The following is a 27500-nucleotide window of genomic DNA, read 5'->3' as shown; positions in this document are numbered from 1 at the left end:
AGGCAACTTTTCTTTTATTAGTAATAATATTTAGTTATAATACATTTATTAAAAGAAGACAGCCTGCCGTTTCCTTTATCTTCCTTATTACCTTTGGCCATTAAAAGCCAGTAATTTCCAGGAGTTATCTCACCTTCTGAGTAGCCTCTGATTTACTAATGGTATCTAATGGTGTAAAAATGTGTTGAATAAATATTACATTTCAAGATTTGCTTCAACCTGCGACACATAGTCATTTTGATAGTAGGCTATTATAGCTAATACAGACACTCTTGTCATGTGTTGCCTTCATTATAAGACTTATATACAGCTTTTCATTTTGTGCGGCTCCAGACAGATTTGTTTTTGGTATGTTTGGTCCAATATGGCTCTTTCAACGTTTTGGGTTGCCGACCTCTGGATTAAAAGGAATCTAAATGTTCCCTTTTTCAAGGATTGTGTGTAAGCATCAAAAATTGTGAACCTATTACAATTTTGCCCACTACTCGAGTTATTTGAATTTGGGCTTGTTTCAGAAGACAATTTCATATTGTGTCGTATGTGTTTTGGTAGCGTTTTCGTCCCAAATCATGATATTTTATAAAGAATTTGAAGGAATTGTCAAATATTACTAAAGAAGGAGTCAGCCTGCATTAGGGTTGTCCCGATACTAATATTTTGGTTCCGGTACCTAAATGTATTTCGATACATTTTTAAATAAAGGGGACCACAAAAAATGTCATTATTGGCTTTATTTGAACAAAAAAATCTTACGGTACAATAAACATATTTTTCTTATTGCAATTTTGTCTTTAAATAAAATAGTGAACATACTAGACAACTTTTTTTTTATAAGAAATAATTTGTAATTATAATAAATGTATTAAAAGAAGACAGCCTGCCGTTTCGTTCCTTAATACCTTTGGCCATTAAAAGTCAGTCATTTCCATGAGTTATCTCACTTTCTGAGTAGCCTCTGATTTACTGCGGAAGTACAATGAAGAAGAACCATGACAAACATTCTCAATTTATTTCATCCATCCATTCATTCATTCTTAAAGTAATCTTACTTATCTCATCATATGAAATATGACTTACTTCACCAATTATTATTATTAAATTCTTACTATTATTTATGTATTTATTTTTATTGTAATTACTTATGGAGTTTATTGTGAAAAAATTGTGAACAGGAAGTGAACAAAAAGTTTTGCAACTGTTATGTAAAGAAAAGGGGTAGGATTATATAAGCTCTGCTTCTTCCTACTCCTTTTCGAACATGTTGAAAAGAAACTGGAAATTGTGATGTATCATGTTGTATGCTTGCATGTTCGAAATAAACTCAAACTCAAACTCAAACTCAACTAATGGTTTTTAATGGTGTAAAAATTAATAAATATTAGATTTCAAGATTTGCCACTGTGACACTATTGTTCTTTTTTTCTTTTCTTTTTTTATAAATTTTTTTAGTGATAATATAAATGAGGGATTTTTAATCACTTCTATTTTGAAATTGTTACTAATATTGATACTGTTGATAAAATTAATTTTTGTTTCACTACTTTTAGATTGTTCCGTGTCATGTTTGTGTGTCCTCAATTGCTCTCGATCGCTCTGTTTATTGCTATTCTGAATGTTGCTGGGTCGGGTTTGGATTTGGAATTGGATTGCATTGTTATGGCATTGTTGTGTATTGTTTTGTTGAATTGATTGATAAATTCAAAAAGGAAAAAAAAATTAAAAAAATATTTGCTTCAGCCGGCGACGCATAGTCATTTTGATAGTAGGCTATTATAGCTAATATAGACACTTTTATAAGACTTATATACGGCTTTTAATTTTTTGCGGCTCCAGACAGATTTTTTTTTTGGTATTTTTTAGCCAAATAGGCTCTTTCAACGTTTTGAGTTGCCGACCCCTGCCTTAACAAGACCAACATTGCCGTGCAGGAGATGCAAAACGCCATTTTTTCCACTTGTAATTGTGTGTTTTGTGTGCAGCTCTGCGATGTTAGAGGAGGTCCAAGATGGTATGGACAGCGGTACCCTAAGTCCTGCCACAGCTCGACAGGTCACCATCCAGCGACACCCAACTCAAGGCTTCGGCTTCATCGCAGGCAGCCAAAGACCCGTCATTGTACGCTCAGTCTCTGCCGGTTAGTGTGTGCGTACGAGAGAAAAGAAGCCACAAAAGAGTGCATTGCAGTGTATGAATTTGTATGCTGGGTTTGTGTTGCGTGCAGACGGACCCTCCTTTGGTAAGCTTCTCCCCGGAGATCAGATCTTGGCCATTAACGAGGAGACGGTGAGCGACGCGCCCCGAGAGAGAGTCATAGACCTTGTAAGGTAGCATCCTTTACTGTCCCAGGAGGGAGGGAAGAATGGAGGGAGGACTGGGGTGCATCTTAGGGGCCAAGGGGGACAAGCTGTGATTGAGTAATAGTGACGAGTAAAGGGAACGCAGGTGAAAGGAAATGGCTATAAAAGGAACGCACTGTTCCTTACCGCAAGTGATACATGACCGCATGAGCACAAAAACGGTGGATGAGTCAGTCCTTTCACCGCTGAAGGACAGAGAGGAAATGGCAGATAGAAAGTGGTGGAGCTCTCAGAACGCTGCCGCTGCACACGGCGTTACCTAACCCACTCCACTCTCTCTTGTCTTCCCATAGACGCTGCAAAGACTCCATTGTTCTCACTGTGCTGCAGCCACATCAGGTAGGTGCAAGTTCCCCTCGCTGGCTCTTTAGGCAGTCATTAACAGTCATTGTCCATCGGAAAGAAGGAAACATAGGGCCTCATTCACTAAGATCCTAAATACAGCCTTTGCAAACTATTAAAACTAGGGATGTCCGATATATGACGGCCGATAAATGCGTTAAAATGTAATATCGGAAATTATCGGTATCGTTTTTTTTATTATCTGTATCGGGTTTTTTTTGTTTGTTTGTTTGTTTTTATTAAATCAACATAAAAAAACACAAGATACACTTACAATTAGTGCACCAACCCAAAAAACCTCCCTCCCCCCATTTCTTTCTGTTATCAATATTCTGGTTCCTACATTATATATCAATATATATCAATACAGTCTGCAAGGGATACAGTCCGTAAGCACACATGATTGTGCGTGCTGCTGGTCCACTAATAGTACTAACCTTTAACAGTTAATTTTGCTAATTTTCATTAATTACTAGTTTCTATGTAACTGTTTTTATATTGTTTTACTTTCTTTTTTATTCAAGAAAATGTTTTTAATTTAGTTATCTTATTTTTTTATTTTTATTTTTTTTAAAGTACCTTATCTTCACCATACCTGGTTGTCTAAATTAGGCATAATAATGTGTTAATTCCACGACTGCATATATCGGTTGATATCAGTATCGGTTGATATCGGTATCGGTAATTAAAGAGTTGGACAATATCGGCATATCGGATATCGGCAAAAAGCCATTATCGGACATCCCTAATTAAAATTGCGTGTACTATTAGTGGGCGTGTTGAAGGTGATCTACTAAGACTGCGTGTACAATTGATAACAAGTGCAGACCGCCTTATTTGAATGAGGATTTTGCGTGGCTGTCACCATGGAGACACTCATTTATTTGCAAAATATGCTCCAGCTTAGTGTTGTCCCGATACCAATATTTCGGTACCGGTACTGGTGCCAAAATTATTTCGATACTTTTTGGTACTTTTCTAAATAAAGGGGAACACAAAAAAAATGCATTATTGGCTTTATTTTAACAAAAAATCTTATGGTACCGTATTTTTCGGACTATAAGTACAAGTCGTGTAGTGGATTGTCCGAAGCTTAAACAGCAACAAAAGTGAGTTTAGTACAAAAGGTTTATTAACCCATAGTCAAAAAGTACAAAGTTGGATTGAGTTGCCCATGTAGACAGACAGACGTCCTCCGGAGGACACAAGAATCAAGCAATCACCCATAGCCCTTGTCACTTGGCCATTTTATCTGTTTCCCCATGCCTCAAGGTCCTGTTGTTTTCGACCTGTTTGTTCCGCAACATCCTTGAGTCCCTTAGTCATAATAGACAATCAAAACATTTTGTAGAATGGTCAGACCGACTCCATATTCATCTTTTACCTACATCTGGTCCTTCAGTGGTTTAGAATAGAAAAGAATGAAACGAGCAGACATTCTTGACAGACAGGAAATATAGTTCAAAGGTCAGAAATTCCACTACTGTCGTACCGGCTGAAAATGCATAATAAAGAAGGAAAAAAACATATATACAGTAAGTCCCACTGGAGTATAAATCGCATTTTTTGGGGAAATGTATTTGATAAAAGCCAACACCAAGAATAGACATTTGAAAGGCAATTTAAAATAAATAAAGAATAGTGAACAACAGGCTGAATAAGTGTACGTTATATGAGGCATAAATAACCAACTGAGAAGGTGCCTGGTATGTTAACGTAACATATTATGGTAAGAGTCATTCAAATAACTATAACATATAGAACATGCTATACGTTTACCAAACAATCTGTCACTCCTAATCGCTAAATCCGATGAAATCGTATACGTCTAGTCTCTTACGTGAATGAGCTAAATAATATTACTTGATATTTCACGGTAATGTGTTAATAATTTCACACATAAGTCGCTCCTGAGTATAAGTCGCACTCCCGGCCAAACTATGAAAAAAAACTGTGACTTATAGTCCGAATAATACGCTACATTAAACATATGTTTCCTTTTGCAAGTTTGTCCTTAAATAAAACAGTAAACATACAAGACAACTTGTCTTTTAGTAGTAAGTAAGCAAACACAGGCTCTTAATTAGTCTGCTGACACATGCAGTAACATATTGTGTCATTTTCCATTCTTTTATTTTGTCAAAATTATTAAGGACAAGTGGTAGAAAATGTATTATTAATCGACTGGTTAATATCTGCTTACTTTATCTTTAATGTTCTATCTACACTTCTGTTAAAATGTAATAATCATTTATTATTCTGTTAATTAGATGCTTTACATTAGTTTTGGATGATACCACAAATTTGGGTATCGATCCGATACCAAGTCGTTACAGGATCATACATTGGTCATATTCAAAGTCCTCATGTGTCCAGGGACATATTTCCTGAGTTTATAAACATATTATAATTTTTTTTTAAACGAAAGAAGATGTGATACCAAAAAATATCAACATAATCATAGTAGTATTGACTACATACGCTACTGTACTTGGTATCATTACAGTGGATGTTAGGTGTAGAGCCACCAATGGTGTTTGTTTACATTGTGACGCCGGTGAGCTACGGTGTGTAGTGAAGAATGTTTAGCTATTCCTCGTCCTCCAGGGATGATACTTGTAAGAAACATACTTTATTTGTCGCCATGGAGGCAAGGATTAGTGATTTAGAACTAGGTAAAACACTGCCGACTGGGGCTGGATGTTACCTGCTAGCTAGTGGCGAACCGGTACTTTTCAGAGGCGGTATAGTACCAAATATGATTCATTAGTATCGCGGTACTATACTAATACCGGTATACCGTACATCCCTACTCCAGCCTGTAGGGTTTTGCTATGTTGAGAAACCAAGCACACAAATATAATCTGTACCATTTTCTCTGGGCTATTAAGAAGCTCAATCTAGGCAACAGAATCTATTATTAGCACGCCGAAGGCATGTACCGTATTTTTCGGGACTATAAGGTGCACTTAAAATCCTTTCATTTTCTCAAAACTCGACTGTGCGCCTTATAACCCGGTCCGCCTAATGTACAGAATAATTCAGGTTGTGCTTACCGACCTCGAAGCAATTTTATATGGTACATGGTGTAATGATAAGTGTGACCATGGTAGTCACACATAAGAGATACGTGTAGACTGCAATGTGACTAAAGTCAACAACACCAAAACTTTAAATGTTCCATTGAAAATAAAGAACATTACACACGGCACTCCAAAAAATCTGTCAAAATGTTTTAGTACGACTTTGAAGCCGCATTGCTTGATGGATTGTCGGCCCATTACAGCTACCGAAGTCAGAGATACAAGTATTACTATGGTGTGTTTATAAGGACCGCAAAATGGCACCCATTAGCAGACATATTATCTTGCCGTTTTGTTTCACAATATTATGCAAAAGCAACTTTTCTTACCTTCTGGTACTTGCTGATGTGTATTTGAGATCTGCATAAGTCCTGAATATTTGCGCACGTCCGCCACTGTAGTACGTGCCGATGCCGTAGTCGATAAGCTTCTTCTTTTTCTCTATCTTCTTGTTATGGGGCATTCACACTCTGCTGTTGCCATTTCTAATATAAAGTAGTGTAAAGTTCTTACTTATATCTCGCTATGGAAGCGCTAAAAACTACCGGTGTAGTGAGTTTACATTATTCAACCAAGGAACTTTAGTTATTAGTGACGTTTTTTCACGGGACACACTAGTGAGCCACGGATGAGGAGATGCTGCTGAATGTCATTAAAACAGTTAGCGCCATCTTTTGACACTTCTTCCACTCCCGTCCTTGCACGCTACACCGCTACAACAAAGATGACGGGGAGAAGACGCTGTCGAAGGTGAGCCACGTAAATAAGACCGCCCACAAAACGGCGTATCCTGAAGCGACTGTCAGAAAGCGGCTTGAAGATGGTCTGTAAAACATCATCTATGCAACATTTTGACCAAAGAACCACCATTACATGTTATGTAGACCAGTGGTCCCCAACCATCGGGCCACGGCCCGGTACCGGTCCGTAGATCTATTGGTACCGGGCCGCACAAGAAATAAAAAAATAAACAAAATAAAAACATGTTTTATTTTTTTTTTTTTATTAAATCAACATAAAAAACACAAGATATACTTACAATTAGTGCACCAACCCAAAAAACCTCCCTCCCCCATTTACACTCATTCACACTCATTCACACAAAAGGGTTGTTTCTTTCTGTTATTAATATTTCTGGTTCCTACATTATATATCAATATAGATCAATACAGTCTGCAGGGATACAGTCCGTAAGCACACATGATTGTATTTTTTTATGACAAAAAATAAAATAAAAAATAAAAAATAAAATAAAATAAAAAAATACATCCCCCCCACCCTCCCGCCCCCCGGTCCGTGGGACACATTTTCAAGTGTTGACCGGTCCGCAGTTACTAGAAGGTTTGGGACCACTGATGTAGACCACAAGGAAGTGTTGTCCATTTAGAAAAAAATCATAATATGACCTCTTTAATGCGCCTTATAATCTGGTGCGCCTTTTGTATGAAAAAAGACCTGAATAGACCCGCTCATCGGCAGTGCGCCTTGTAATCTGCTGCGCCCTATGGTCCAGAAAATACATTACTGCGTTGTGATAGTGCATGTGGAATAATTCATAAGCGTGTTGCAAGAAGTTTCCTCATATTAATATGGGGGGAAAAAAAACGAATGCCATTAAAAAGACTATGCCAGAAGGCACCAGAACAATCAAATGAATTGGTTTTAATCAGCCCCTTAAGTCATCCACCAGTTGTAAAATAACGAAACAGCATTTCTGACTTGATATGTATAATATTTGTCATTTAAGACAGTCCAAATGTGATGCAAGGCACAAAGACGGAGGATTCTCCCTCCACATACCTCCTAATTAGTCTTGATCAATCAAATTGCGAGCCCGAAATGATTATGTTTGCATCTCCTCTTGTCCGTATATTGTTGGCAATCTGATAAGCACATATTTTGCATAGACATGAAGACAGACAGGCTAAATGGATTTGCACTCGGTATTTTGCTCATTTAAGAGACACGCTTCTCAGCGCTCAAACTCAATTTTGCCTGCAATGTCAAGTTTGAATACGTTTCAGTACACGCAAACAATTAGTAGATCGGGTCCTTTGTATATAACAATGTACACATAAAGTATATTTTAAGTAGCAATGTCCGATAATATCGGCCTGCCGATATTATCGGCCGGTAAATGCTTTAAAATGTAATATCGGAAATTATCGGTATCGTTTTGTTTTTTTATTATCGTTTTTTTTTTTCGTTTTTTTTCTTTTATTAAATCAACATAAAAAACACAAGATACACTTACAATTGGTACACCAACCCAAAAACCTCCCTCCCCCATTTACACTCATTCACACAAAAGGGTTGTTTCTTTCTGTTATTAATATTCTGGTTCCTACATTATATATCAATACATATAACAATACAGTCTGCAAGGGATACAGTCCGTAAGCAGGCATTAATTGTGTGTGCTGCTGGTCCGCTAATAGTACTAACCTTTAACAGTTAATTTTACTCATTTTCATTAATTACTAGTTTCTACGTAACTGTTTTTATGTTATTTTACTTTCTTTTTTTATTCAAGAAAATGTTTTTAATTTATTTATTTTATTTTATTTTATTTTATTTTATTTTTTTAAATGGACCTTATCTTCACCATACCTGGTTGTCCAAATTAGGCATAATAATGTGTTAATTCCACGACTGTATGTATCGGTATCGGTTGATATCGGTATTGGTAATTAAGAGTTGGACAATATCGGAATATTGGATATCGTCAAAAAGCCATTATCGGACATCCCTAATTTTAAGAGTAATTTATTTTGCGGTAAGGTAACTCCATCAGAACCTCTAAGGTGCTTGCTAGAAAATATATTAAAAAGCCTCCATCTGTCAATCCGCGACTAAATAAACACATTTTGATGGGGTGTTGATCAGTGGCATTTACAGTGCATCCGGAAAGTAATCACAGCGCTTCACTTTTTCCACATGTTGCCCTCAAAATTCTACAGACAATACCCCATAATGACAATGTGAAAAGTTTGTGTATTGTGTTTAAATTAGCAAATTTATTTCAAATAAAAAATTTAAAATCATACATACATAAGTATTTACAGCCTTTGCTCAATACTTTGTTGATGCACCTTTGGCAGAAATGACAGCGTCAAGTTTTGGAATACAATGCCACAAGCTCGGCACACCTATCTTTGGGCAGTTTTGACGGTTCTTCTTTGGAGCCACATCTCAAGCTCCATCAGGTTGGATGGGAAGCGTTGGTTTCCATCCAGGATGTCTCTGCACATTGCTGCATTCATCTTAGTCTAGTCAGGGAGGTGACCAAGAACCTGATGGTCATGCTGTCAGAGTTACAGTATTCCTCTGTGGAGAGAGAAGAACCTTCCAGAAGGACAACCATCTCTGCAGCAAACCATGCATCAATCAGGCCTGTATGGTGTAGTGGCCAGACGGAAGTCAATTTTTAGTACAAAGTTTGACAAAATACACATGGAAGACTCTCAGACCATGAGAGAGAAAATTGTTTTGGTCTGATGAGACAAAGTTCGAACTATTTGGCGTGAATGCCAGGCATCATGTTTGGAGAAAACCAGGCGCCGCTCTTCACCAGACTAATACCATCCCTACAGTGAAGCACGGTGGTGGCAGCGTCATGCTCCAGGGATGTTTTTCAGTGGCAAGAACTGGGAGATTAGTCAGGATAGAGGGAAAGATGAATGCAACAATGTACAGAGACATCCTGGATGAAAACTAATCCTGGCGATCCAACCTGATGGAACTGGAAAGGTGCTGCAAAGAGGAATGGGCAAAACTGCCCAAGGATGCCTGTGCCAAACTTGTGGCATTGTATTACAAAGACTTGAGGATTTAATTGCTGCCAAAAGTGCATCAACAAAGTATAGAGCAAATACTCTGAATACTGTAATTATGCACATGTGATATATACATTTTTTTTTATTTTTATTTTTTTAATAAACTTGCAAAATTATGGTATCATGGTGTTGGATGGCTTTAGGATTTTTAAGTACAAAAATGAATGTATTCAATTTTGGAATAATGCTTTCATAAAACAAAATGTCGAAAAAGTAAAGCGTTGTGAATGCTTTATGGATGCATAAAAGGAACTCTCCTGATGGAATCAATAAAGTAATATCTATCTACAACAGAGATGTGCAACTAAGACTATGTTACATACTAGAAAAAACACATTACTCTCTCTGTAGTGTGCTTTTTTTTAATCCAAAGTGATACTTTTTATGAATCAAAACAAAATGAATTCATTATTCAGGACTTACAATTTTAGCTACAATATCTAGCCATTGCAGCAACAGCATAGATCAAGAGAATCGCTGATCATATTTCCTGATGACATCACACATTTGCATGTACGTTTGTTGCTAGGCAGAATCTGTTATGATCCGCTGCAGTTTGGTTTTTGGACTCCCCCAGTTCCCGTTTTTGTGCACCCCTGAGGTTGTTTTCTGTTTCCATGGGTGCTTATTGTTTCCACCTGTCTCTGATTGGTGTTCGGGAAGCTCACCTGTTCCCCGAGCACTAATCAGTAGCACTATTTAATACTGCCTTTTCCGGTCAGTCAGGCTGGCTTCTTTCTGTCACGGCGGGGTTGCAGATTGCTGCAAGGTCCGTTCCCCCGGGATGCAAACGGACCACTCTGGACAGGACTTGCAGGTAGGAACATGATTTATTCTTGAGAAGTCAAGGAGGTACAAAAAACAGGAGACAAGCCGACGGAAAAATGTGCCGATCGCACTGGAAGCTATTGCTACCACTTAGCATAGATTCAAGACAAGGAGTACTCGCGTAACAGGAGCATGAAGCAAACAAAGAAGCCAGGCCGACTGACTGGCAAAGGCAGGCTTAAATAATGCCTCTGATTAGTGCTCGAGAAACAGGTGAGCGTCCTGAACACCAATCAGAGGCAGGTGAAAATAATAAGTAGCCATGGTAACTAAACAAACTCAAGGGTGCACAACAACAGGAACTTAGGGAGTCCAAAATGTACCTCCTTGACTTCTCAAGAGTAAATCATGTTCCTACCTGAAAGTCCTGTCCAGAGTGGTCCGTTTGCATCCCGGGGGAAAGAACCTTCCAGCAAGCTGCAACCCTGCCGTAACAGAAAGAAGCCAGCCTGACTGACCGGAAAAGGCAGTATTAAATAGTGCTACTGATTAGTGCTCGGGGAGCAGGTGAGCTTCCCGAACACCAATCAGAGACAGGTGGAAACAATAAGCACCCATGGAAACCGAAAACAACCCCAGGGGTGCACAAAAACGGGAACTGAGGGAGTCCGAAAACCAAACTGAACATGATCCCGGCAGCGGATCAAAACAGAATCGATAGAATGTCATAACGAATCAACAAAAAGTAGCATAAACATGTAAAGTCATGATAATGGACTAAAATTAAATGTTTTCGAGAATAAAGCTAGACAGTGTCAAAATTCTTGTTCACACACAAAGGACAAGCATCCACACTGTTGAACATATATCGAACATCTGATCGTAGGGGTAAAAAAAAAGGTGATTTCAGTCATTTCACATTAAACTGTTCACACTGCTGCTGCTGCTAATGTGCCAACAATGCAATTTATGCAACGCATTAATTTGTGTAAAATTACAGCTTTTTTTTCAGATTTTTTTCCAACTTTATTTTAGCGTGCCAATTATACTCCTTTGTGTGAAAAAGGACTTGTCACTGCATCTTTTTTTGGACTATAACCACTGCAACATTTTGTCCCCATTTTCAGCTGAGTTTAACATTTAAACACAAATAAAATTTGCAGCTGTTGCATTCCAGCAACTTTTACCGCCTCATCATACTATCACTAACCTTCACAAGAACTGTCTCACCCTTTTAAAGGCTAACCCAACATTTTTTTCTGTCTCCACTTGTCCACAGTCACCAAAGTCCGCCTTCATAAGTGCAGCCAAAAAGGCTCGTCTACGAACGAACCCGCCTAAAGTGCGTTTTTCAGAGCAAGTGTCCATCAGCGATCCAGACTCAGTAAGTTCTTACATGCATACAAGTACAGTATCTCGCCTCACATGGTTCCAGCAACTAATGTATCATGTCTTCTAAACTAAGGAACAAATCTATAGACATTTAACTAGTATGAATACAGCTTATATAGATTTACTTTCCCTAAATGCCTAAATAACTGGCAACACAAGTGAGTACTCCTGACTAGGGATGATGTTTGATAAGCAATTATCGAGTTCCAGCCCATTATCGGATCCTCTTATCGAACCGATTCCTTATCGATTCTCTTATCGAATCCAGATAGGTTGATGTATATGGCAAAAAACACAATATTTGGTTTAACAAAAGCTCACTTTTATTTTATAAGAAAAAAATAAAATAAAATAAATAAATAAATATTGACTGTTACCCCCCTAAAAAAATAAAATACATAAATATTGACTGTTGTTACCCAAAGTATATTAAGTGGGATTTTTCAGAAAAACAAATATATACAGTAACACAAAAGCAACCTGTCTCTATGATCACTATAGGTGTATCAATAATAATATAGTGTTAAATAAAATCAGTTCCTTGGGCACAAAACTGAAAATAATACAGCTCTCCAAAAAGTGCACTTCTGCTGCTATTGGAACATACTAACTACACTCACAGGCAGACAGCTAACAAACAATCCAAGACGTCTAATAAAGTTCCAAAGCAGATTAATCCATTTAGGCTCTTTATTGTTGTTGATCTTGCTTTGTATGTTCCTATCTTAACATTTGTCTTGCACTGGACTGTTATTTATTTTATTTTTTTACTGAAATACACACTATGACAAATGTATAAGCTATGTGATTCAATTAACATACTGAAATGTAATACACAATATGTAAATATTAGCTTCACACAAATATACAGTACTATCATCAAACAAATACTTCTGAGTGTTGAAACTATTTCGATGGTGGAAATACACGACTGGCAGCCATTTTAAGTCCTCAAAACATCCATTGAAACAGTGCACAAAAATTGTTTTTCAATAAACATCTTACTATCAAATTTAACCACTTTCCACCTTAATATTGAGTTACATAAACAAGTTAAACCGTTTACTTACAGACTTATCTTTCCCCAGGCTTGTAAGAGCTAACACAACTTGTCTACTTCTCAATTGTCTCATGAACTGGACTAACATCGTCAACCCGGAAGTGCCCAAACTATTGACGCGTAGTATTTTCATATCGCCACAAGGTGTCAGTAAGAGTCTACAATCAAATGGGCATAACATTGCCCATTTGGGATTTGTTCCCAGGGATTTGAATAAAGAACCAACTCTTTTTCTTTACTATAGTGGCCTCAATAACGGGAACCGGTTCTCAAAAACGGATTCGAGTCCATTGAATCGGTTCTTTTCTTATCAAACAACCGGGAGAATCGGTTTCGAACATCATCCCTAGTCCTGACAGAGAACATGTCCAAATTGGGACATTTCTAGAAAGTCACAGTACATGTCGCAATTCATGCTCCCTAGTGCCGGCAGCCCCAGACCATGATGCGACCATGCTTGACTGGCAGGCAAATACAATTAATCTGGTACTCTTTTGTGCTACACAAGCTGTGCATTGACTACTCTGAAGGTTTTGTGTCATAATATTGTTCCATGAGAAGCTATAAAATAAATTGTGAAGGTTGTATTCACTTTTGGGTGGTATTGTGTTACCTTTCTCCGTCATCTCCCACAACTCATGTCTCTGGTTTGCAAATATTCAGAACCATGCATTCACAGTATGCGTAGAAATAATGGTTATGATTATTCTCCCGCCACAGTATGATCTCAGCCATCGCTCAACTGGTAGAAATTCAAAAAACTAAATTAGCGGTGCAATCCGGACAAGTGGGCCATTACTTTAATCACTCACCGGTTCGGGAAAAAAAATTGAAGTGTTTCGCTTCAAAGCGCATACAAAGTATACACTCATTTGTTCTGATGTCATTAAGGCGATAACTCGAGGTTGCAAAGATATGCTTTTGTAACCCAACATTATGGCATTGATTTACATTTTGGCTCCATCCATCCTTCAATTTTCTATCGCTTGTCCCTTGCGGGGTGGCGGGGGGTGCCAGAGCCTATCCCAGCTGCAGTCAGGCGGAAGGCGGGGTACACCCTGGACAAGTCGCCACCTCATCGCAGGGCCAGGAAAAAAAGAGTAGAAAAAAGAAAGGAAAAAAAATGGTATGCACAATTGTGCATTTGAACAATCATATGTGGTATGTGTAGATATATGTATGTATATATATATATATATATATATATATATATATATATATATATATATATATATATATATATATATATATATATATATATATATATATATATATATATATATACAGTATATATATATATATATATATATATATATATATATATATATATATATATATATATATATATATATATATATATATATATATATAATGTGTATATATTGGTAAATGCATGTATTTGCATGCTTAACAATGCATGTGATCAAGTACTATGATTTTGACAGAGACTCTAGAGCAGGGGTCCCCAAACTTTTTGACTATGGGGGGCCGCATTAGGTTAAAACAATTTGGCCGGGGGCCGGGCTGTATACATGTGTGTATGTATGTGTGACAATCATTGGCACTTTAACTTTAATATATATATATATATATATATATATATATATATGTATATATATATATATATATATATATATATATATATATATATATATATATATATATATATATATATATATATATATATATATATATACACACTGCGGCACGAGCGCAATTATGTCATGTTATTGATGGGAAAATGCATGTTTAGACAATATGATTTGCCCAAGCGGCTCGGAGACACCGAGAGTAACAAGCGGTAGAAAATGGATTAGAAAGGACAAATTTAAAAAAATAATAATAAAAAATATTTGATTTTTTTTTTTTTTTACTAGATTGGGGACCACTGCTCTAGAGTCCTTCTTTGTGTTTCTTTATCTCAAGATCGATTTCTTGTTTTTGCTTTTTTTTTTCTTCCTTATTTGATATGTACAAAGTGAATGTGGAAAGGGTAGGCATAATAGGCTTTTAGCTTCAGCCGTCACCTTTTTGGTCAGAAAATATAAACCCATATTTTTATTTATTTATCTGCTATGCACTTGAAGTGTACTGTTTACATGAACTGATGACCAAATAAAAAAAAATTAAAAACACAGACAACATTTACACTCACATTCACACACTTGGCTCATGGATAGCATTTCCCAGCATTTCTACTCTTATTTTGATGCAATTGCTATTTCTAGATCCGTACGAAACAGAATGAGTTAACACGCCTATGTTTTTCTTGCAAAATACAGCTGTGGGTGTCCTTGCTCGTTTAACATTTACCGTCTATATGTTTTTCTAGTGCTGTAAAACGATTCAAATTTGTATGAAATTAATCAGTTGTTGCTGTTTAATTTTTATTAATCAAATACTTAAAAGTCAACATCATTTATTTTCAGTCCATACTATGTTTCATTTCGCATGAGAAAAGAGATTCAAGAAATATGGCTACATATACGTGTTAACTAAATACACACATCATGAATCAATAACATCATGTTCATATTGACAAACTGTCTATTTCTATTTACATGTGCCCACTTTATGTGGACCTGTTACTCCGTTTTTTGTTATTGATGAGCTGTTTTAAGATGGAAGTGCTTCGGTGAAAAAAAAAAACTATATCCTGCAATGTCTATAAATAATACTTCATGTTGGTCGACTGTCACGTCATGTTGTTTTTGTACTTAAATCCCCATGAAGAGGGCCAATGTGCTGTTTAGCGTCTTCCATATTGACTTGTTTGGAGGACCGCTCCAGGATGAATTGGGTCCCTGAGCAGAATTGACATACATTTTAATGGCAATTCTTTTGCTTATTCAACCTGTGACTACCCCATTAATTGACCATTTAACACTTTTTGGACCAGCTTCCTAGACTGCATCATCAGAGAGGTTTTGCGGATTTTGAGTCATGTTGCACTGCTCATGGGTTAATTGCATTGAAATGTTTATCCATCCATCCATCCATCCATCTTCTTCTGCTTATCCGAGGTCGGGTCGCGGAGGCAGCAGCCTAAGCAGGGAAGCCCAGACTTCCCTCTCCCCAGCCAATTCGACCAGCTCCTCCCGGGGGATCCCGAGGCGTTCCCAGGCCAGCCGGGAGAGATAGTCTTCCCAACGTGTCCTGGGTCTTCCCCGTGGTCTCCTACCGGTCGGACGTGCCCGAAACACCTCCCTAGGGAGGCGTTCGGGTGGCATCCTGACCAGATGCCCGAACCACCTCATCTGGCTCCTCTCTATGTGGAGGAGCAGCGGCTTTACTCTTAGTTCCCCCCGGATGACCGAGCTTCTCACCCTATCTCTAAGGGAGAGCCCCGCCACCCATCCATCCATCCATTTTCTACCGCTTATCCCTTATGGGGTCGCGGGGGGTGCTGGAGCCTATCTCAGCTACAATCGGGCGGAAGGCAGGGTACACCCTGGACAAGTCGCCACTTCATCGCAGGGCCAACACAGATAGACAGACAACATTCACACTCACATTCACACACTAGGGCCAATTTAGTGTTGCCAATCAACCTATCCCCAGGTGCATGTCTTTGGAAGTGGGAGGAAGCCGGAGTACCCGGAGGGAACCCACGCAGTCACGGGGAGAACATGCAAACTCCACACAGAAAGATCCCGAGCGCAGGATCGAACCCAGGACCTTCGTATTGTGAGGCAGACGCACTAACCCCTCCGCCACCCGGCGGAGGAAACTCATTTCGGCCGCTTGTACCCGTGATCTTGTCCTTTCGGTCATGACCCAAAGCTCATGACCATAGGTGAGGATCGTCGAACCTCGGATTCAGGAGGAACAGTGTGGTTTTCGTCCTGGTCGTGGAACTGTGGACCAGCTCTGTACTCCCGGCAGGGTCCTTGAGGGTGCATGGGAGTTTGCCCAACCAGTCTACATGTGCTTTGTGGACTTGGAGAAGGCATTCGACCGTGTACCCCGGGAAGTCCTGTGGGGAGTGCTCAGAGAGTATGGGGTAACAGACTGTCTTATTGTGGCGGTTCGCTCCCTGTATGATTAGTGTCAGAGCTTGGTCCGCATTGCCGGCAGTAAGTCGGACCCGTTTCCAGTGAGGGTTGGACTCCGCCAAGGCTGCCCTTTGTCACAGATTCTGTTAATAACCTTTATGGACAGAATTTCTAGGCGCAGTCAGGGCGTTGAGGGTATCGGGTTTGGTGGCTGCAGGATTAGGTCTCTGCTATTTGCAGATGATGTGGTCCTGATGGCTTCATCTGGCCAAGATCTTCAGCTCTCACTGGATAGGTTCGCAGCTGAGTGTGAAGCGACTGGGATGGGAATCAGCACCTCTAAGTCAGAGTCCATGGTTCTTGCCCGGAAAAGGGTGGAGTGCCATCTCCGGGTTGGGGAGGAGATCTTGCCCCAAGTGGAGGAGTTCCAGTACCTCGGAGTCTTGTTCACGAGTGGGGGAAGAGTGGATCGTGAGATCGACAGGCGGATCTGTGCGGCGTCTTCAGTAATGCGGACGCTGTATCGATCCGTTGTGGTGAAGAAGGAGCTGAGCCGGAAGGCAAAGTTCTCGATTTACCGGTCGATCTACGTTCCCATCCTCACCTATGGTCATGAGCTTTGGGTCATGACCGAAAGGACAAGATCACGGGTACAAGCGGCCGAAATGAGATTGAAATGTTTAATCAGTTAATAAATGATGATACCCTATTGGTTTCACATTGCCGCACCAGTGCAGCACAAAGTCTTTGTGTTCCGTTTGTCTTCTGATTTATGGACTTGTCTAAAAAGTTTAAAGGAGGAATTAGGTTTAAGAAAAAAAAAAGATGTCATCTTGTTCACAACAGGGCATCGACTTTCTCATCAGGCTTCTGATTACCTTGTTGGACAGGCAACTCGAGCTTTAATTACAGTTGATTTTAGCAGCTCGTCCAGCCTCTCGATACCAAAGTCGTGCAAATGTCACAGCTTCCCTAATCACACCTACAGCCACGACTGTTACTGTCAATAGAAAATAGATTTGCTGAATTTGTCCTCTTACTTAAACTAATTCTCGGCTTAGCTTGCAAATTGACCTGATTTGATCAGAAGACGCTCTCCACGAGAGGAAGGTTCTATGACTGTTTCAACGGTTCTGAACTTCATCGGTGCCTCCATCGATGAGGAGGATACAAGCTGCTATCGACAAGTTAAAAGCTCTTTGGTGACAAGAAATTTCAGCGATGAGGCCAAACCCCACTTTGCCATGTTCCTCTCCTCAGACTACAACTTTGACTAAAACTCAGTAGAGCACAAGGCTCCACCAAGAAAAACCAAACTTGATTTAGATTGCCACCAAATTGTACACCTCCAGAGATGAGCCTGTTCATAGAAATCAGTCATTGATGAGTTTAGGGACCCTTCTCCTTTCTGAATTGTAAAGACAATTTAGAATACAGAATAACTCTGGAATTAATTACTTCTGGTGTGCCCGGGAAAAAAAACACAGCTGTTGGAGCCAACTTCAGGCTTACACTCACCAAAAAACAGACTGCTGAACATGTGCTGTGTACACAGATTTCTATGTCAGATGCATTCAATCCACATCCGTATGTGTTGGTTTATCAAATCCGAAACATAAACAAGAAAGAAAGGAGATTTTCTCAATGGATTCTTATGGTGACGACAGGAGAAAATGTGTAACGACCAAAACACACACAAACCCCCTAAACCAGGGGTGACAAACGTACGGCCTGAGGGCCGCGAACAGGTTTTATACGGCCGGCGGGATGAGTTTGCCAAGTATAAAAATTAACCTGAAATTTTGAATGAAATAAACAGCTGTTCTAAATGTTTCCGCTGGATGTCGCAATAGCAATTCTTTGTAGATGCTACAAACAGTATGTTCAAAATAAACCACATGATGTTAATACATCAGTGGAGAAAAATGATCAAACTACATAAATAACATACTGTAATTTGATTTTGATATCATTTTTTTTATCTTGATAGATTGAAAATCAACACCAATGAGTTGACTGATGAACATTATCACATTATTTATTCAGAAAGTATAAGTAACGACAAATAAAGGTAGAATACTATCAACCGCAACATGTAAGTGTAAAAAAAAACCAACAACATTATGATTTGTACATTTTCAGAATGCGCTTGTTATATTTTTAAACAAAGAAAACAATCTGAAGTTGTCTACCAGTCCTACCCACTTGGGAGTAGATTTTTCTCCATGTGGCCCCCGATCTAAAATGAGTTTGACACCCCTGCCTTAAACACGTGCAATACGGGGAAAACACAATGGAAGTACGATGATACCAGAAATTAGCATGCTGCTAGGAAGTAATCCCACAGAAATAAACATGTACAGTACAAGCCAAACATTTAGACAAACCTTCTCATTCAATATATTTTCTTTATTTTCATGACTATTTACATTGTACATTGTCACTGAAGGCACCAAAACTATGAATGAACACATGTGGAGTTATGTACTTAACAAAAAAAGGTGAAATAAATGAAAACATGTTTTATATTCTAGTTTCTTCAAAATAGCCACCCTTTGCTCTGATTACTTTTCCGCACACTCTTGGCATTCTCTCGATGAGCTTCAAGAGGTAGTCACCTGAAATTGTTTTCACTTCACAGGTGTGCTTGAAGCTCATCGAGAGAATGCCAAGAGTGTGCAAAGCAGTAATCAGAGCAAAGGGTGGCTATTTTGAAGAAACTAGAATATAAAACATGTTTTTAGTTATTTCACCTTTTTTTGTTAAGTACATAACTCCACATGTGTTCATTCATAGTTGTGATGCCTTCAGTGACAATCTACAATGTAAATAGTCATGAAAATAAAGAAAACACATCGAAATGAGAAGGTGTGTCCCAACTTTTGGACTGTACTGTATATCCTGCCTCTGACTCTGCTGTTCATTGGAAAGATGCGGAAACGTGGCCGCTATCTTGAGCAGGGGTGTCTATTTACTGCATTAGTCAACTGGAACAAAGGTCTATCAAAGATTGAAATGTTGGTGCCAGTCAGTTGCACGTCGGTCTTATCGGTCTGACGAAAAACCCTGCTCAAGATGACAAGCTTGATTCGTATCTACGACTGAGCTCTACCAACGGCACCAAGTCTAGACCGAAAAACCCTGCTCAAGATCACAAGCTTGATTCGTAGCTACGACTGAGCTCTACCAACGGCACCAAGTCTGAGACGGATAACAGTTGAGAGGAAAGTTGGTAGTGTGAAAAGTAAAATGTTCTGTATTGATTCAACTATATTTAAAACCATATCATACAGCTACCGATGTAATGAGTTGAGCTTTAGGGGGTTGTGTTTTGGACCATGTTGCACGTTGGGCTCGCACTTGTGTGTTGTGGTTTGTAAAGTTGCATGTGTTTTGGGGGTTTGTGCGTGTTTTGTGTGTGTCAGCCACCGTAGAATCTTGCTTCTTTTCACACAAAAAAACTCTCAGGTCTGTCGTCCGGTAAGAAACCTTATCCTCCTCTAGTCCTTTGTGGCTGCATAATCACAGCTGAGTCATACTTTAAAAACCCTTCAGCAAGAGGGCGAGAATGCCAATCACGTCGCAGCAAGATTGGACTGTGCAACGTTTTATAACATTTCTTCAAACTACTGCTTTGAGTCAAAGCAGAAACCTGTGAAGTGAATGTTATCTTCTATGCATGGAAGACGTCCACAGCAGATAGTGTGAGGATGCTGTATTCCTTACCAACACAATGCATGAGATAGGGATTTCAAACAACAACACATCACTGTCTGCCATCTGTGACCCTCTCCTTCCATCTCTTTCAGACAATGCTGAAGGACGAATCTTTGCTTCTCATACCCAACGTGTTGAAGGTCTTTTTGGAGAATGGGCAGATTAAGTCCTTTACCTTCGATAGCCGTACAACTGTGAGAGTAAGTACCACTAGAACAGAACTTAGACTCTCACCCACAGTGAATGAGCAACAACCTTGTTAAAACGATTGGCCGTCACAATAAAAGATACGCGGAATAGGTCCTGAGAGTCTTCACTGGGCCATAACAGGTTATAATAATGACTTGGGAAAACCAGTCTATATAATGCAATTAGGTGTCAGTCACTCCTCCCCTTGAAAGTGTTTAGGACCACCAAAAGGTGTCACTGCAATGAAGCACCGGCAATGTTACTCAGTAGTCAGGTGTATGGTCTATAAAAGTAAATAACTGCCGGTCACTAATCAAAGCCAGGTCAAAACCCATTGGCGGCAGCTGTGGCTGTCGGCTAACTCTTTATGTAGTTATTATTAAAGGTAATCACAGACTCCAGCGTACTCTGGGTAGCGCCGACTCATTACGCACTTCCGTGTTGTACTTTGCAGTAAAATTTCCATGAAACAATATATTTCCCTCACTCCCTGCGCGTTGTTTACATGTTTCTATCACGGCGCCCTACACTAACGAGGGGGAAGCTGAGCTGTTCTAACTACTCGTTTTGCAATGCAGTGAATTAAAGAGACGGTCATTGGTATGTACAAACAGTAAATGCCACATGAGTCGACTCTCAAGAAGAGTATTCTCGGCGAGTATTCCATCTGCTTCTGGGAAAATGTTGCAGTCATACTTGCCAACCTTGAGACCTCCAATATCGGGAGGTGGGGGGTAGGGGGTGGGGGGGTGGCTTGGTCGGGGGTGGGGGGGGGGGGGGGTGGTTGGGGGCGTAGTTATTTACAGCTAGAATTCACCAACTCGAGTATTTCATATATATTTCATATATATATATATGTAATACTTGACTTTCAGTGAATTGTAGCTATATATATATATATATATATATATATATATATATATATATATATATATATATATATATATATATATATATATATATATATATATATATATATATATTTTATTTACATAAAAGAAAAACTTGAATTTCAGTGTTCCGGTGGCTATCCATTAGATGGCAGTATTGTCCTGTTTAACTTCTCCGTTCATGATGAGTATATAATTTCGGCCACCGTGTTCAATGGAGAAGTCTGTTCTACATATTTGCAGGCAATTGTGGGAAAGCGGACGTGAGAACAGGCTGTCCCCACTCAGTCTCAGGTCCGCATTGAGCTGGAGGGGGCGTGGCCACGCCCCCTCCAGCTCCGGCTGAATACCGGGAGTTTTTCGGGAGAAAATCTCTGCCGGGAGGTTGTCTGGAGAGGCGCTGAATACCGGGATTTTCCCGCTAAAAACGGGAGGGTAGGCAAGTATGGTTGCAGTTAGTTTGACTAGGCCACGGGTCGGCAACCTTTACCACTCAAAGAGCCATTTTGACCCGTTTCACAAATTCAAGAAAACAATGGTAGCCGCAAAACTCTTCTGAAATTTAAAATGAAATAACACTGCATACAAAGTTTTTTTTTTGCTTTGTGCTATGTATAAACCAGACAAGCGGCCCGCGAGACGTTATTTTGCAGCCCGCACCTTAATATGAACCCGCGAGTTATATATAAATGGTGCTTGACAGCGTCATACTTGCCAACCCTCCCGATTTTTCCGGTAGACTCCCAAAATTCAGGGCAATTATTCTATCGAGTGTCTGCTGATTTGCATCCAAACTACAACAATAAGGGCGTGCCGTGATGGCACTGTCTTTAGCGCCTTCTACAACCTGTATAAACAACATGCCAGCCCAGTCACATGTTGTTTAAGGCAACTGCTGACACACACAAGTGACTGCAAGGCATACATGGTCAACAGCCATACAGGTTACACTGAGGGTGGCGGTATAAAACAACTTTAACACTGTTACAAATATGTGCCACACTGTGAACCCACACCAAAAAAGAATGACAAACACATTTCGGGAGAACATCCTCACCGTAACACAACATAAACACAACAGAACAAATACCCAGAATCCTATGCATCCCTAACTCTTTCGGGCTACATTATACACCCCCGCTACCACCAATGTCTCCTGGAAAAATCGGGAGGGTCAGCAAGTATGCAGCTGAGCCGCATCAGAGTGTTCAAAGAGCCGCATGCGGCTCCGGAGCCACGGGTTGCCGACCCCTGGACTAGGCAGTTAGTTTGACTAGTATGTCGGAAATTGTCTCTGAAGTGAGTCGTGGAATCATTCAATTAATATAATGGCCTGATTTTTATTTTATGATATGCTTTGATGGTTGAATACGGATCGGTTATACATGTAATGCGGGTTAATGTGAAAAATACACACCGAGCAGTGGTTTTTTTTGCAGGGTCATAAAATTTGAGCTTCACACGCACTGGCCAAGGGTTCTACATTCCAATTGCTGTTATTTACGATATTTTTATGCTTTGAAGAGTACCAATACAAACAGGTGTTTTTGTTTAAAAGTTAATACAGCTGACTCTGACTCTATGTCCTTCCACATGAACTTCACACTCAGACGGGGTATACTTGCCCGTGTCATTATTAGGCATGTATTGATATAAAAATCTCACGGTACGATAATGTCACGGTATTAAGAACATAGTACGATATCATTGCGGTATTGTCCCCCCGCCCAAAAAAAAAAGTATTGGTAAAAATGCCATAGTGGCTAAAATGAAGTGGCAGAAATGTTTAGGATAAACACACTTACTGTAATTATACACAGCCATAATGCTCAAATGTTCTAGTCATATTTATTACTACAAATATGTATTTTAAGGTGTAAAGAACAGCCACTGTTTCAAGCAAATATTAAAAACAAAATTACAGTTGAGTGTCTTTAAACTGACAATGCAAACATACAGTGTAAAACAATAATGTTCAGTTTAGTGTCTTTTAACCTTTACATTCTGCAATGGACACTTTTTATATCTGCCAATTTAACTTTTAATGATGTACTTACCTCACAAACTGGCATTAGCCTCGCTGGCTTCAACTATATTTTCCGGGTGATGATTTATCAAGTACCTTCTCAAATAGCTCGTATTTCCTGAAGCGTGCAGTGGCCGCCCTCTCAAAGTGTCTCGGTGCTCGAGACGTAGGTGGCGCTCTTTGCTTTGCAGTACGCAGACTTTATTGCCTCCGCCTAAGACAGGGGTGTCCAAAGTGCGGCCCGGGGGCCATTTGTGGCCCGCAGGTCATTTTTTAACGGCCTCATGGCACATTTTTAAAAAATAATTGAAAAAAATTAAAAACATGATAAGTGGTATAAAAGAGCAAACAGGTGAAATGTTTCTGGGAGACCTAGTTTATTTTCAGACTGGCCAACGCAAATGTGCCAGAAAAAAACTAAATTTACATGTTTTTTGTTTGATACCATCACACGTCACAGTATTATTGTGATGATTTTGAAACCGGAATACATCCCTAGTCATTAATGCTAGCAGAGCCGTGCCTGGCTCATTTTGGGCCATAAGCAGAATTGTATTTTAAGCCTAGCACCCCTTAAAAAATTGTATACGTTTTGTGAAACAATTTTTTTTTTTTTCTTGAGCAAACTTGAATATAACGTATTTTCTGGACTGTCAGGCGCACTTAAAATCATGTTTATTTTCTCAAAACTCGACAGTGCACCTTATAACCCGGTGCGCCTAATGTGCGGAATAAATCTGGTTTTACTTACCGACCTCAAAGCAATTTTATTTGGTACATGGTGTAATGATATGTATGACCAGTAGATGGCAGTCAAACATAAGAGATATGTGTAGACTGCTATATGATGGCAATATGACTCAAGTGAACAACATCAGCATTTTATATGTTCCAATGAAAATATAGAACATTACACACGGCGCTCAAAAATCTATCAAAATGTTTTAGTATGACTTCGGTAAGCCATGAAGCCGCACCGCTTGATGGATTGTTGGCGCATTAAACATACGAGTATTATTATGGTGTGTGTATAAGGTAAGACATATTATCTGGCGTTTTGTTTCGCGATATTATTCATGCAAAAGCAACTTTTCTTACCTTCTGGTACATGCTGATCTGTATTTGGGATCTGCATAAAATCCTGAAAAACCGCACGTGTCCACCTTTGTAGTCGATAAGCTTCTTCTTGTTCTCTATCTTCTTGTTATGGGACATTCATCCTCCGCTGTTGCCATTTCTAATATAAAGTAGTGTAAAGTTCTTACGTATATCTGTCAGTAAACTCGCCATGAAAGCGCTAAAACATACCGGTGTAGTGAGTTTATATTATTCACCTAAAGAACTTTAGTTATTAGAGAGTTCTGGTCGGACGGTTTTTCACGGGACACATTTCTGGCCTTGCTGTTGTTTCCGGATGAGGAGATGCTGCTCCGTTATTGATTTAAGTAAAGTCTGAATGTCATTAAAACAGTTAGCTCCATCTTTTGACACTTCTTCCACTCTGTAGGCAGTGCCACTTGCCATGAACACCAACTACACCTCACCTTATGTAGGCAGTGCCACTTCCATGAACACTAACTACACCTCAACGTATGTAGGCAGTGCCACTACCATGAACACCAACTACACCTCACCTTATGTAGGCAGTGCCACTCACCATGAACACCAACTACACCTCACCTTATGTAGGCAGTGCCACTCACCATGAACACCAACTACACCTCACCTTATGTAGGCAGTGCCACTCACCATGAACACCAACTACAACAAAGATGATGGGGAGAAGACGTAAATAAGACCGCCCACGAAACGGCGTATCCTTCCGCGACTGTCAGAAAGCGGCTTGAAGATGATCTGTAAAACATAATCTATGCAACATTTTGACCAAAGAACCACCATTACATGTTATGTAGACCACAAGGAAGCGTTTTCCATTTAGAAAAAAAATTATAATAATATGACTCCTTTAAAGGCCTACTGAAAGCCACTACTACCGACCACGCAGTCTGATAGTTTATATATCAATGATGAAATCTTAACATTGCAACACATGCCAATACGGCCGGGTTAACTTATAAAGTGACATTTAAAATTTTTAAATTTAAATTTCCCGGGGAACTTCCGGTTCAAAACGCCTTTGGAGGATGACGTATGCGCGTGACGTCGCGAGGTCCACGGAAGTGTTTGGACCCTATTGGACACTCTGTTTTCTTCAACAAAATTCCACAGTATTCTGGACATCTGTGTTGGTGAATCTTTTGCAATTTGTTTAATGAACAATGGAGCCTGCAAAGAAGAACGTTGTAGGTGGGATCGGTGTATTAGCGACTGGCTGTAGCAACACAACAAGGAGGACTTTGTTGGATAGAAGACGCTAGCGCCGGCGACCTCACCTTGACTTCCTACGTCTCCGGCCCGCCGACCGCATCGTCGATCGCTGGAACGCAGGTGAGCACGGGTGTTGATGAGCAGATGAGGGCTGGCTGGCGTAGGTGGAGCGCTAATGTTTTTATCATAGCTCTGACGAGGTCTCGTTGCTAAGTTAGCATCGTTAGCAACAGCATTGCTAGGCTTCGACAGGCGGCACAGCATTAACCGTGTATTTACATGTCCAGTGTTTGGTTCGGTGTCTCCTGATAGTAGTATTGTTGATCTTCTGTCTATCCTTCCAGTCAGGGATTTATTTATTTTGTTTCTATCTGCATTTGAGACAGATGCTATCACGTTAGCTCATGCTAAAGAGCTTTGTCGATGTATTGTCTTGGAGATAAAAGTCACTGTGAATGTCCATTTCGCCTTCTCGACTCTCATTTTCAAGAGGATATAGTATCCGAGGTGGTTTAAAATACAAATCCGTGATCCACAATAGAAAAAGGAGAGAGTGTGGATTCCAATGAGCCAGCTTGTACCTAAGTTACGGTCAGAGCGAAAAAAGATATCTCTTGAACTGCATTCTAGTCCGTCACTCTAACGTTCCTCATCCACGAATCTTTCATCCTCGCTCAAATTAATGGGGTACTCGTCACTTTCTCGCTCCGAATATCTCTCGCTCCATTGTAAACAACGGGGAATTGTGAGCAGCACTACCGCTTGTGACGTCACGCTACTTCCGGTACAGGCAAGGTTTTTTTTTATCAGCGAGCAAAAGTTGCGAACTTTATCGTCGATTTTCTCTACTAAATCCTTTCAGCAAAAATATGGCAATATCGCGAAATGATCAAGTATGACACAAAGAATGGATCTGCTATTCCCGTTTAAATAAATAAAAATTCATTTCAGTAGGCCTTTAATGCACCCTGCACCCTATGGCGCTGAAAATACAGTAAATAGATACATTTTTGTACTAAAATAACTGAATGGGAAATGAAGTGTCCAATAATGTATTTTTTGGAACAAATAACAAATTAACATAATTAAAACAGAAATATGCATTTGTTCTGTCACATTTCCGACCAGGATCCTATTCTACTTTATTTGTTTACTCACCCAGCACTATCACTGCCAACGCAGAAGGACAATGAGTATTTTTAGGGAAATGTGCCAACATATTCTAATCAATGACAAAGCATGAAGAAGCTAGGAATATGTTGCGGTAAGATTTCTTTTTTTTTTTTACATGCGCTTATTCATGCAAAACGGGGCCTCAGACGGCTCGTGGAGCCCGACAGCATGAGGGTGGCTCTGCTGGTTCCTTATTTGGTATTACAATATTGGGTTTGTTGCTGCTCTGTAATATGCTTATGAATAACTGCCCATTTGGTCAAAGAGAGCTATGCTTTCCTTTCTGTTGTCTCATGGACTCCATAATATTATCAACCTTAATTAACGTATTATTAGTACCTTAT

At 39.5% G+C, this 27500-nt stretch overlaps 2 protein-coding genes across 4 annotated transcripts in view; both read left to right on the top strand.

Annotated features, from left to right (window-relative positions):
* nexmifb (neurite extension and migration factor b) overlaps window positions 1-27500 on the top strand; it is a 667809-nt gene that overhangs the window by 199236 nt on the left and 441073 nt on the right. The gene's annotated exons all lie outside the window — the stretch shown is intronic.
* The window catches only part of LOC133649070 (FERM and PDZ domain-containing protein 3-like), a 58335-nt gene that overhangs the window by 2233 nt on the left and 28602 nt on the right, over window positions 1-27500 (top strand). Inside the window, exons 2-6 of the mRNA XM_062045840.1 lie at window positions 1980-2134; window positions 2222-2324; window positions 2651-2696; window positions 11666-11770; window positions 20643-20750. Of these exons, the coding sequence (XP_061901824.1) occupies window positions 1980-2134; window positions 2222-2324; window positions 2651-2696; window positions 11666-11770; window positions 20643-20750 (517 nt within the window). The remainder of the gene's footprint in view (window positions 1-1979; window positions 2135-2221; window positions 2325-2650; window positions 2697-11665; window positions 11771-20642; window positions 20751-27500) is intronic.

This window comes from Entelurus aequoreus, linkage group LG04 (genome assembly GCF_033978785.1).
Source record: "Entelurus aequoreus isolate RoL-2023_Sb linkage group LG04, RoL_Eaeq_v1.1, whole genome shotgun sequence".
Taxonomy (NCBI): Eukaryota; Metazoa; Chordata; class Actinopteri; order Syngnathiformes; family Syngnathidae; genus Entelurus; species Entelurus aequoreus.
The sequence above is the reverse complement of the archived record's forward strand: the minus strand, read 5'-3'. Positions and strand labels throughout refer to the sequence as shown.